The following is a 13,895-nucleotide window of genomic DNA, read 5'->3' as shown; positions in this document are numbered from 1 at the left end:
TACCACCCACTTTCTGAACAGCTAAAAACACCCTGTGAATGACACAGGATCAAACCAGCATCCTGGAGAAGCAATGCACTGATCTCCAAAGGAGCAAGAGAATACTATCACATCACTAGTGAACAATCCTTAATGTCTAATGCTCAGGATAATACTCTTAACCTCTAAAGGAAAGTTAGTCCTGCTTTCTCACAGCCCAGACATTAACTGCAAAATGACTCCACTGTAAGAAAGTGCCTGAAAGGAGTAGGCCCAATAGACACAAAAAGTGAAGAAGAGGAAAAGAGGAGTGTAAAGAAAGAAAAGCAAGCAAGAAAGCAAGATTCTATCTTTTTTCTTCACTATTTTCCTTCTTTCATATTAGTGTGAAACAAAGTTAGGAACAGGTTTTTTTTACTAACTTTCTCAAATAAGACAGAACTGATCGTGCAGCTGAGATGTCAGCCACTCAAAAGGTGCTTCATGTATAGAAGGCAACATTCAGGTAATGCTTCAAGATGAATGATGCAAGACAGCAATGTATGTTCTTTTAATTGTTCAAACAACTTTTAAAGCTGTTTAAGGCTTTTTAATAATACAAGTTGCTAAGAAGGAAAGTGTATAATGCCAGAAACTGAAACTACCCCTCATAGGAAAAAAAAAACATGCCAAAACAGCTTACATTTCTACCAGACATAATTTCAGAGGATTAGACTTGGTAAAATTTTGCTCTTCCATTGGAAAAATAGCTAAAATAATCCTCTTTTTAAAAAAAAGCCTTTGCCATGGCAATATTGGTCAATTTGCTCCTATCTTTTCTGTTTACTGTTGATCATATACAATCACTTTGTATACAGTTGAATCTTAAGTAAACAATATTCACTTACATCTTAAGTAAACAATATTCACTGACATATTAAGTAAACAATATTCACTTACACTCAATTGTCTTAGTCTGTTCATTAAAAACTCTCCTGTACAAACCCAGCAGAGGTTCTTAATTAATCTTGTCTGTAAAAGAACTAGGTTGATTGCTATCTGCCAACTTAATCTACATCTTGTTCAACTTACTAATCAGTAGTATACTATTCCAACTCTTCCACAATAATTATTATGTCATACCTGGATTATTGTTAACATTATTTTTGGGTGGTCTAGGAGTTGGTTTGGGAAGAGTAGTTTCATTCAAAGCTTTGCTAGCAGCAGCATGCTGGGCCTTCTTAATACTGCTTCCTTCAGCTTCCCATGTCTGTTCTCCAAGAGTCAGCTGCACTGTGAACATCTTCAAGACAAAGAACAAGTGAACACTGGCAAGATTATCACTGCACATACATCAATCTGTATGAAAACCTATGAGAATGAAGAGAATACGTCACCTCTTTACATTATATTAAACTCTCAGATAACACATCTGATTCTTACAGAGATCAGTGGTTCCTTAACAGAGGACAACATTTGGTGATGGCAACATTTCAGATGGCAAAGTGAAACAGCAACATCATAAAAGAATACTCTTAAAAACAAATAATAATAACTGTGTAAACTGTCATGGAAGACTGTATAGAGGTCAGTTAAGACCACATTTCTTCACGCTTTTTAACTTAGTCACTTCCACCTGTCAATAACATGTAAAGACTGCTACTAAAACCATGCAGTTTTGTAATAAATCTGAATATAAACTGATACATAATCTGGATAAATGACTGCATACTCTTCAAGACAGCATATTATTCGGCCAAAATATCTGTACACAGTGAAAGGATTTCTTGCATAACCTACATATTGCAAGGGCAGAGTCGCAACTCATATTTGTGCAATGATACAAGGTAAGAAAGGAAAAAAACTATTATCTTTTTTGAATGAAAACTATAGCTCTATAATATGGATTCTACAGTAAAGATAGGAAGTATAGAAAAATTCACAGTTCAGAAACTGGTGGCTGATAGAACAATACACACTTCAAAATCTATGATAAAGGATTATTCCAAGCAGTATCTATGCCCGTGCAAGCTGTGAAGGTAAATCTGAAAGCACATTTAAGATACCAGATAGCATCTATCTTCTGAATGATACGTACATGTTCTGTTTAAAATTGAGCATCTAATAACAAGAAGAAAAAAGATAAGAAACTCAAATCTTTTCCACAATAATTCTAACCATATATAGCAGGATATAATTGTCAGATACACATGGTAAATTATGATAGCCCATCTTCTGAGGTAGATATAACTTACTGGAGGCAAGCACAAAGAAATCTATGTATTAGAGTCAGCATAAAGCAGAATTTTCATTTGGATAGTTATTTGTTCTATACGTTTTAAAATGATTTAAATTAGCTAGATTTGGAACCAGGTATCTAGAGATAGGCATAATGGACAACCCTTAAATTTGCCTTTACATATATTGCTGTTTATCAAGTACTTTCACACAGGCATGTGAACTGAAGCCTCTTAACACATGTACACAGTGCATTTGAACTCAATTCCATAAATTCATACTTTTATCCTAATTGTAGGCCTGAATCTTGGCCTACTGCAAGCTTCAGAAGCATGGTGCAAGACCCTGGATCACAGTTCCTACCATCATTTCACTTTTTCACAGCATTCATAACAATTTCCTCATATGTGAGGGGGAAATGAAAAAAGTCTCTTACTTTTGCATTCTGCCAAACACTACTCCCCAAACTTGAAAGCTAAGATAGGTAATACAGCTAAATACCCACAATTATGTAAGTAATCAATAAACATATATCCTTATTACTAACAGACCTGATTTTTTTTCTGCTTCTGAAGTTTATACATACATATTTTGCAAGAAAGTATTGGTGTAATACTTTCATAAAAGGAGTATAGCCAATAAAAATATGATCAGTAATGGCTATTTAACTGCCTGTAACCCCTTATTTATTTGTTAGAGCAGTAAAATGGAACATCTCAAGTTAATGAAGGACTTGCTCAGTAAATTTCTGTACTTGAAGCTCTAGCCTTCTTACTTACACTTCTCATAAAACTTTTCTCCAAGAAAAAATAAATAAGTAAACAGCAGAATAGGTAGGAATAGGATTAATGAAATGGGTAGAAGGCAGGAATTTAATTAAAGGAATAAAACTGGCTAAAAACAAAGTCTGAAATAGCTGATGAAATTTTCAAATGCTAATGCTCAAGCTCACAGTTCTGCTATGAACAGACAAGCACTTCTCACCAATTTTCTGTGGAAGCATTTATTCCCTATGTTTAACCTGATTACCTGGTGACAAGACAGCAGAAATGCAAAGAGTTTGTGCTTGTTTTCACTGTGCTGCATTCTTGACATCAGACCCCCTTCACTTTGGTAATTCTTCCCTCACTTTTTCTGCACGCCAAACTCGCTCCTTCTCCCCAGCCTCTTTAAGTGCTATGTCCCCCAATACTTGCATCTCTGTACTACTGCTTCATTTCCTTGGTCTTTCTTTCTTTCAAGTTTGTCTACTGGGATGCCGCTGACATAGAAGTACACAACAAAGGATCATATCCATCTGACAAATCCACCTGGAGACATAGTTAATGCTAATAAAGAGCTTCGGATTTTTCAGAAAGTGGGCAGACCTCCAGACATTCTAAGCAGACTGTTAAGAAATATCGCTTCTCTCACAGCTCCACAGTTTCTAGCATCCCATTTCATCCTCGCTGTAAAATCTTGCTTGTCAAAGACAAGCAGAAAAAAAAATATATAGGAATTTATCATGACCATAACAGAGGCTGTTGTCTGGTAGAATACATCTCTGAAAATAATGAAAACCACTACCGGACAGTAACACAGTATGTGTGTGAACAAAGCAGTGTGAGATTCCTTAAATGGAATGCAGCAACACATCCTCTACGTCATGTTCTCTAGCACTGATTGACACACTTTATCAGGTAAACCAAACTGCACACTATATAGAACTGCTAACACATCCAAAATCTCCACGTCTGTGCTTTCCAAAGGCTAAAGGTATATCAATCTGCATTATCATATTTGTTCTTTATTCTCTCTCCTCCTGTGCCATTCTCACTTGCTGCACAGAATAAAATTACACTTAACATTCTTCTGAGCAACAGCCAGTCTGTACAGCACGTAACAGTTTTTGATCACTATGAGGATAATTAAAAATAATGAGAGGTGAACCGAAAAACTGAAAAACTAAGAAACTCATGGAAAATCTGTCTTTCAAAAGTGAAGCTAACACAGGCTCAATTCCAATGATTCAGGAAAACAGCAATGAATTTATCTGAGCTGTATCTTCTTCTGCTAAAAGTTAAGTTACAATACAAATGTAATACAACTCGTATCACAGAATCATAGAACATAGAACTATAGAATGGCTTGGATTGGAAGGGACCCCAAAGATCATCAAGTTCCAACCCCCAAACCACAGCTTTTTGCATGATTGCAGCACTTTAACTGCAGTCATGAAAACAAAATGAACATGCCACATCATAGGAAAAAGTTACAGAAAGCACAAGTTAATACATCACAACCCACAGCCAACCAACTTGTGAATCACCTGATGCCAAATGCTTTCAGGGAGAGGATGAGAACCTCAATCCTCATTTCTGATGAGTGATACTGAAAGCCTGCCAAATCTCATCAGCCCTGTACCTGCTAGCATCACTTCCTCCAGCATACAGTATGCACAACAGCAGCCAAATCAGAACATCAAGAATCTATATCAGCTCTACACTATCTGACATGATGGGCGAGGGAAATGAGGGCCAAAAGGCACAAGGGGATCTCATTGCTGTCTGAAACTTTACTAATCTGCAAATTCAAGCCCACTGTTGTATTCGGTTTTGTCACTCCTGAAACTGTTCAGTACAATGCAGCTATTAATTATGTCATTTTCTCTCTTTGACTTTATCAGGCTTCTTTCTCCTCCCCTAGAGAGTGCCTAATGATGGAGGATATTCAAAATCATTTGAAATGATTACTATGAGACTATCCTGCTGTGTTCCCTGTAACCTGAAAGCATCCTAATTCGTACTTACAAAATGAAGACAGATATCCAAATCAACGTGAGAAATAACAAGAACTGCCAACTCACTATAAACTTTAATTCTAGAATCATATTAGGAGTCTTGTTATCACTACATATAACTAGCTCCACAGCAGCCTGCGTTACCATGAAAGAAATTCAGTTAATTATCATCAGAGGCACACCAACTGGAAAGAAGGACTCACACATTTAAAAAGCACACACTTCAAAATGATATAGAAAAGGTGGTGATACCCTCAGGAGGTCTTTACAGAGATCAACAATAAACTCAAATTATAAGTCAGAGCTCAAAAGGAAACACAGACGTACTTTCTGAAATTGGAAATAATAAAGCAAAATAGATAAGTGCAAGAAACCCTTTACACTAGAAGCATAGTTGTGTTTTAGAGTCGTGCTTATCAAGATCAAGACATAAATTTGTTCACCATTCAACATCTGGCTCATAACCTGGAAGCGTGACCTTACCTTGGCATGAGCAGGCCCTCTTTCATTCAGAAGCTTATACTGGGGTTGAATTCTATTGAAACGGGCTAACTCATTTACCAGACACATTGGAGTTTTCTCTTTGGGGTTTGCCATGTTATCCTGGAGAGGAGCTGCGAACAAAGAGTCTGTAAAGCTTTTGTGGAGAAAGGTACACATCATAACTTTGCAAACTTTGCAATAGTAGTACAATGGTTAAAAAAAAAAATACTTTGGCTAAAAATATTTTTTTGCAAATATGCTAAATTCAGTGTTTAAATACCTTTTACATATTAATCATAAGATAATATGCACTATATAATGATCATTTTGAAAACATGCAATTTAAAAAATATATTTTCACAATGTCCCTACAAAAGATGACAGTGGAGATGGGCATAAGCATATGCTACACTTCCTATGTCAAAGTTCATTCTCAGGAGTATAACTAGTTCTATGAATTGACTGTGCTCTCAGAATAACATGCCAACACTTTGAAGGTTGCTATATAAAACACAGATGAAATTCTATGGTCTCTCCTTCCCAGTTCTCAATTTTTCTCATAATAATAAAGTCACTCTCAAAGCACTACCAAAGATCTTTCTACACTCCATTTAAGGATTTTGTTCTACTTTCCTTAGACTACTTACTTCATGTACTCTGCCTTAGCATTTTTTAGCTTTCTTCTTTTTTCAGGTTACTTGTATTTAACCTTAGCACATGCTTTCCCTGTTCACTTTTTATAACATTTCTGTATTTTATACCCAGTTCAGCATAGGAATACTGCACTTATTAGGCTACAAAGGAAACACTGAATACTGCCAAGCCGTCTGAAGACATTCTGTTCTAGGGAAGAGAAATATACTTGGAGGCTTTCCTGCGCAACTAAAACTTCTCTGTAAAAGATACTCAGAATGCAACAAAACAGACATGTTCTTTTCTGAGCTTTTATATTATTAACCAGCACTTCACTGTAAATCTGGCTCAATTAAAGAACCTTAACTTAGTAAATAGCCAATTCAGACAAAATATTTTTCTACAGAATCTTCTTTAATTACTTTTAACCTCCTTAAGACCTCTTTTTTTTTTCCTTTTTTAAAATATATATATATATTTACTTTACTTTTTAATTAACAAGTGAACAAAACAACTCTCTTGAATACAGAATCACAGAATCACAAGGTTGGAAATGACCTGCAAGATCATCTAGTCCAACCATCCTCCCATTATCACTGCTACACAAGCACTAAACCACATCTCACAGCTCCTCATCCAGACACCTCTTGAACACTGCCAGGGACGGCGACTCCACCACCTCCCTGGGCAGCCATTCCAGTGCCTGACCACTCTCTGAGAGAAAAGGTTTTTCCTCATGTCCAACCTAAACCTCCTCTGGTACAACCTGCGGCCATTTCCTCGGGTCCTGTTTGTTGCCTGGGAGAAGAGGCCAAACCCATTTTCACCACAACCTCCCTTCTGGAAGTTGTAGAGTGCAATGAGGTCTCCCCTGAGCCTCCTCTTCTCCAGACTGAACAATCCCAGCTCCCTCAGCCAATCACACTGAATGCACTTGGGACACCTTACCTGGTGGGTTGCTGGCGGGTGCGGGGTCTGCAAGGCCAGCAGTGGGGCTGCTGCAGCTGGCAGCCGACTCCGGAATGGATCCGTTCATGGCAGAAGGCAGGCCCAGAGTGTTTGCGGCTGTAACTGGCAGGGGTAGCACCATGGGGGACATGGGAGGGCCAGACAGGTTTGCTGTTGTCTGCATCTTAACTTGCGCCATTGTGTATCACTACAATAAACAAATCAGCGTGAGCTGGGTGCTTCTGCATTTTTTATATCAAATGACAGTATTGATATCAACAACATTTCTTTCTGCTACTGTATCTGGGTCACAAAACTATCCACAGAAGTCATGGCCCTGCAAAAATTACTTCCAAAGCAATGTACAGAGGAATAGAGAGGTTTGCTCAATGTCAGGGAACAGCACCAGAGCAGAACCCACATGTCTTGGCTGTAGGTTCTGTTACTTAACTGTGGGATGACCCTGCCTAAAGAACAGCAGAAAGAATGACTGCTCTAGAACAAAATTCCATACAGTTCTCCTATTGGTGAGATCAGCAGTGGCTGCTTTCTCCGAGAACTGATTTGCAACAAACTGCAGTAGCAAGTTTTCCAGGTAAAGTGCATGCAAAATACCAAAGAGGGCCACTGGAGAAAAGTCCTATTTTTTTTTTTTTTTTCTGTTAGCAAACTAGAAAACAGACAGATAAAAAGGGAAAGAAAAAAAAAAAGAAAAAAAAAAAAAAAGGGAAAGTAAGTTCTGAAAAAATTACTTTTCCAAGCTACAGGTCGAACATTTCAACACTGACATAAATAAGCACAGGTACCACAGATTTCCTGTACTGCCAAAAATGCAGTGCCTAAAGCATTCACCTTGGAATACGCCAGATCCCAATCATCTCATCCAAATAGGACAGCCTGATACTGTCACTTGTTCCTATCCAATAATAGATAACAAGTGTATTTTCAAGGCTCATACATGCTAAGTGCAGACGATCCCTTAACAGCCAATACACCGTCTGGGATCTAGGACCTTTGCTGGCTGCAGCTCTGGTCCCTCTGACCAAGGTGCAGGAGGACACAAAGTGTGACCTCATACTTCACACGGAGCATCACCACTGTGCAGTTCCTTGTTACGTTTGCTGGGTAATTCTCTATTCCTGAGCAAAAATCCCATTTAACACCTAAAAAAACCCTTCCTAGTTAGGATGTTACTGAAACAAGTAGGCTTCGTGCAAATTTTGGGGTGATTAAATCGGTACTTTTGAACCCTTCCCTCTCAAATCTTTTTTTAAAATACCCAAGTATCAGTTCTTAAAAGGAAACACTATTTGGAATAAAATCCCACATCACTACATACACTGTGCAGTAGGACTACTTCAGCACAGCTGCACTTATATAATGAAAATTATATTACTGTGAAACTGTACTTTGAAGATGATGTTCAGATTGGAAGCCTATTTATATTACTTAGGGAAGACACATTGATTTTTAATCTCTGGAAAGCCAAAATGGAAAACATAATAATTAGAAATGAAGCTGAGGTGCAATTATTTGCCCTTTTCATAAATATCCTAAGTAAAATGCTAACAGTGACAGACTTTAAAAATACATGCAGTTAGCTGAGATCATTCAACCACTTCATGTGTTCAAACTCAAGGACTAAATTCAGACTGCCAACATTTTACTGTCACTTAACAGAGAGTGTCATAGAATACAGCAGTACTATTAGAGGGACCTAAGACTGAGAATATAGAACTCTTTGATATAACTATGTATTTAATACTCATTTCAAATATTTTATATGAATCAGAATCAATTCAAAAAGTTTCTTAATTGTAAGTATCAAAGTAAATAACAGCAGGATCAGGCCACAGTTATTAAACATCATCTTTAAAGTGATATCAACATAAGTAATATGAAAAATCATTATTATAATTAAAGCTTAAGGAACACTTTAGACTATTTACAGCATTTTAGTTTCCAACCATGAATGTAAGAAAGATCACTCATATGATACTGTATGAGATACTTCTGAACACCTCAGCCCTGTCAGTTCTCAAGTAACCCTCTGGCTTCCAGTATTTTTAGAGCTTATTCTTCTTTTCAAGAAAGCAGAACATACCATTACTCAAATAAAAACTGTGTTTTATGAGATATATTTATAGCTGTTATGTACTGATTTTCCACCATAGATTTTCCAACATAGGACTGATCCTTTTCTATTAAGGATAAAAAATTAGTTTGGTAATAAGATCATGGAGAACAAAAGGGAATAAAATAAAGTTTAAGAGAAAAAAAGACATTCTGTACTGCCATCAAGTATGTAGGAAGTGAGAATAACATCACAACATATTAGAGATGTGGAGCTTTGTTTATTTTATTACTTTTCTTATGTGTCCAAAGCTGAAGAACTCCTAGAAGAAACCATTAACTGTTTTGTAAATTAACCTGCATAAACAGAGCTGCTCAGGCAGTCAGTGTAATTGCAAGGTGTAACTCCACAGTAGGTGAGACACACAGATCACTAACTTGTAACCAGTTCTAAAAACCCACTGCAACAGAGACAAGAGAGCATACAGCTGTAACATCCTTTACACATTATCAGGTAAACAAACTTTGATGTAAGAGAAAACCTATATGTTCCCACTCATCTCCACCTCTGTACCAGTGTCATGGCATTCTAGGAGCAGTGAGCACACACTGGACCCGCAGCACAGAGCCACTCACAGCCAGCCCAAAATGTAGGGCTCGAGGCAGGGAGATCCTACTGAGCTGTCAAAGACAAAAACCCAGTTACATAACCAAAACAACTGCAAATCTTCTGCATGGATATCTGTGAAAAATCCAGCATATAAAAGAGGGCTAACTCATTAGGCCATTACGGGTACGGCCGGAACAGGGCACACATCTCATCTCAAGTGGCTAACCAGCTCCCTCCGTGGGGCTGATACACCAAAGGGCCCACAAAGGAGTTTTTCTTCGTGGTGCACAAAGTTAAACACTTGGATCTTTGTTGGAAATCTTTATTGTGCAGCTGCTGACTGCCAGCTTTGTTCCTTTATGAAGTCCCCAATTGCCACGCCAACACCACAGCAATGATGTTGCCTTGCAGTCCTCATTGCAGATATGTACGCAGAGCTGAAGTCCGTAGGCACGAGGCCACAAGTTTTGTAGTTAGAGCCAAAAGCCTGCGGTGCCTTCTGAAATACAGCAGTGCTTTTCCTCTTAGTCTGTGCTACAGGGCTACACCAGAAAGGCCCCACCAGACTCCTAAAGGGATGTAAATACACTGTAACTGCATTTTTCTTAATCTCAGCTTTTGAAAGCCTCTTGTATCCAGGCAATGACACAGGTGTCAGTAGGCGTAGGCAATTCGGTATTACCTTTCTCATTCAATGATGTATAAGCTATGTATGAATTTTTCTCTCACTTCAAAAAACAGAACAAAAAACCCTCAGACGTTAAAGAGAAAATGTCACTGTCAAGTATTCCATTTATTTTTTCTGTATGCCGGAATATGTTAGTTTAGTTATATTCATAGATTCAGAATATTTTTAACAAACATGAATGTCCCATGAATGTCCTCTTTTGAGCAGAACCCACGTCACACTCAAAAGCTTCACACACATTACACTATTAATTACTTCTGTTTTTCCTAATGATTATCATTTCCTCTGCTTTTCTAGAACATACAAGGATACATTGTATCCTTCAATTAGGGACATAAGATACAAATGAAATGCTGAGGTAAAAAGATTCTTAGAGTATGTAAAACTAATCTAATAAGCAAAGAAAGAAAAAATACAGGTAAGACAGCAAGGGAGGCAGAAAGACAAGCATAAAGTTTTCAGGTTAAATGTACTTTCAAAATGTGAACATTGCAAACAGCAAAAACTTGACTTGAAAGAAAAGCTTCCATGGGAAAAAGCAACACAGCTGGAGAAGCTAATGACCCAAACAGCAATTGGAAGGCTGAAGTTCATCTGAGCAGAATGTGAAAATACACACATAAGCAGCGTGCTAACCACAAGCTCACGCTACTGTGTCATGCAACTAAATGTACATAGTCTATTCCCTGAACAAGTGTGAAACCAATGACACATAGCATTTACTTCAGTGTTTTACAAAAGCTAACAATGAGAACCAGACACTGACATCTTGTATCTCATACATTCAGTACTTCCAGATACAGATTATAATTAGGGCTCGCTTTTCACAACAGTGTCATCTTTATGATTCCAGGTCCTTTACCACAGAACTGCTACTCAGCATGTTACATGCTGTTTTATTTGTGAGCTTGACTGTTTTGCAACTAATGAGACTTTGTTCCTGTCTTCCTAGAATTCCCTTAAAAAGAAAAAAAAAAAAAAGACAAAAAAAAAAAAAAAAGACAATTGTTTCAATTTTTCAGGATCATAATGAAATGTAATTCTAGTTCTGAAATGTCTGCAGTCTCCTCCAACCCTGCTTTGTAGCATCTATAACTTTAACAAGTGTACTATTTATTCTATCATCCACAACAATGAAAATACTGAAAAGCTCAGGACCAGCATTATAACAGCCTGTGATTAGGGTCCAAGTGGGCAGCATCTCAATGTTGTTTTCCAGACCAATCTCTGCTGTAGTTATTAGCTTGTTGATGGAACTCGTTTACAAAAACTCACAAGTCACTGAGCTCTTAATATAGACTCCTAATCAAAGAGGGTTTGGGTTTAGCCTTAAAATTCATGAAATCCATTTATTCTCCTGATATGATTTCATTCTATAGCATACAAAACTGCCAAAAGCGAAATGTACCTCCTATGTGCTGCTTCTCACTTTTACTGTAAATATTTTGATACAAATGTATAATCTATAAAGCAAAAATATAATGCACAAATATTTCCATTTTACAAATATATGTAGGCAATACCTGCTACTTATATACTTACATATATGTATACACACATACACATACATAAATACTACACAGGTCTTAAGCTTCATGTTTATTTGTTTTACTGTGGTACTGCTGTATCTGGCAGCTGATTTGGGGATGACAGAACACACACAGCTCCGCACTACCTTCCAAGCAGCAGTTAATTCAATCTTTTCTGTTCCATGAAATCAAATAATGTGATAGCCACACAGAAACAGGTTAGCAGGAACATGAGTTAAAGCAACAATGAGGAGACGGCTCTCTAGAATTAGTAATAAAATTTACTTTGTGTATACATTTTAAATACACAAAATTAAGAAACTACAAGTGAAATGGGTGTACAAAGAAGATTCCATCAGTGCTAGTCCTCATACTGTTTGCACTCAGCATTTGTTCCTCCATCAATCTGCTGCTTCTTGCCCTAGGAAGGGCAGTGTGACAGCAGCCAACTGACCTAACACTCAGCTGCCACAGCTGAGGGCAATCCCGTGTCCAATCTTCCCCCAGCACAGAGCTCCCTGTTAAGTTACCTGACTGAACCAGCTCACAAGCAAGGGACAGATAAGAGAAGAGTCTGTGCCCATACACAGAGAGCCATAAACTCATGACCTGGCACGGGTGCAAGCAATTAGCCCTTTCAACTAGTGCTAATCAGCTTAGCTTCCCTACCAAATCATACACTGAAGTTCTGCTTCTTCACACTGTCCTACATTTTTTCTTAATTATTATTATTTTCCTACAATGCCTTACACTGGGACAACTTAACTTCAGTGGAAACCTGGACACAGCTACAAGCTAGCTAACATGTAAGTAATATATGACAGTAAGTGAAATCAGGTCTTACAAACATTTTAATTTCACGAGGTATAAGAAAAAAATAAATCACGAGTTTTTGTTTTAGTTAGGTCGATAAAACGATTTACAATCAAAGATAAAAATGTACACAATGAGGAAGGTGAATGGACAGAGATTACAGACAAACGCTCGAGTTTAAAGGAGCTGCAAGGCCAATAGGAAAGTTCACTTGCTTGCTCAGCATTAAGCCGCACCTTAGAGGAACAACTAAATGCTGTACTTTCTCAACAGTGGCTTCCTTGGCTTTCTGAGGGCAACAGAAGGTGGCACACACAAATCCTGGAAGGCTGGGCAGACGCAGGCAGAATGAGCAGCTGTAGATGTCTCTGGGGTTTCGCCAGGTCAGGACATGAAATCCTATCACACTTTCAGAAAACACAGAAGTTATTTCTGTCAGGATATTATCATCTGCAGAGGAATATCTTTTGCAAACTTCTATATATGATCAGTGAAGTTTTCTGAAGAGTGTTCCATTGCTGGCTGAAACCCAGAGAAGCAGAAAAGTATTTTGGGGAAGAATAAAAAGAAAAAGGAAGTCCAACAGATGAAAAATCTGCACTAATAATTTCAGCCACTTCTTCAAACACCAGTCACACCTTTCTTTAATTGCCACACAGGACAAGCACATTAAAACCAAGAACAAGGACTGAGAAGACTATGCTGGAATCTGTTTCATCTTGCATGTTTATTTCTTTCACAATGAAACTATACTGGTTTCCTAATCTACAGTGCTATGTTGATCCTAGATGCTACATAAAGCATGAATCAGTGCCTAGACCTCTACAGTGCTATGTTGATCCTAGATGCTACATAAAGCATGAATCAGTGCCTAGACCACTGCTCCTTGTTAATCAATATCTCATATGTCACTGATTTAATTCTTCTCTAACAACTCTTTTTAGTAACTAATTTTGAAAAGACAGGAACATTTCCAAACAAAAACAGAATAGGCAAATAAGGTAACTAAGTATGGAATCAAAAGGCTAAAATCTAAGACATTCTCAGTAAACAAAATGGTCAAAGGTGAGGATTTTTATTGCTATTAATTATCATGTATTAGCAAGAGGACTAGAACAGAAATGGCTTATCCTGCAACTGAGG

The 13,895-nt window shown here is 37.6% G+C and overlaps 1 protein-coding gene across 3 annotated transcripts in view; it reads right to left on the bottom strand.

Annotated features, from left to right (window-relative positions):
• Positions 1-7,238, bottom strand: part of STAU2 (staufen double-stranded RNA binding protein 2) — a gene marked incomplete at both ends in the record, with an annotated part of 144,673 nt that extends 137,435 nt beyond the window's left edge. For all 3 annotated transcript variants that reach the window (XM_079533813.1, XM_079533814.1, XM_079533815.1), the window contains 3 exons: positions 1,102-1,261; positions 5,459-5,589; positions 7,040-7,238. In XM_079533813.1, the coding sequence (XP_079389939.1) occupies positions 1,102-1,261; positions 5,459-5,589; positions 7,040-7,238 (490 nt within the window). The remainder of the gene's footprint in view (positions 1-1,101; positions 1,262-5,458; positions 5,590-7,039) is intronic.
• Between the last annotated feature and the right edge of the window lie 6,657 nt (positions 7,239-13,895).

The sequence above is a fragment of the Tetrao urogallus genome (assembly GCF_951394365.1).
Source record: "Tetrao urogallus genome assembly, chromosome: 3".
In the NCBI taxonomy this organism is placed as follows: domain Eukaryota; kingdom Metazoa; phylum Chordata; class Aves; order Galliformes; family Phasianidae; genus Tetrao; species Tetrao urogallus.
Note: the sequence above shows the minus strand (reverse complement) of the source record. Positions and strands in the feature narration are given on the sequence as shown.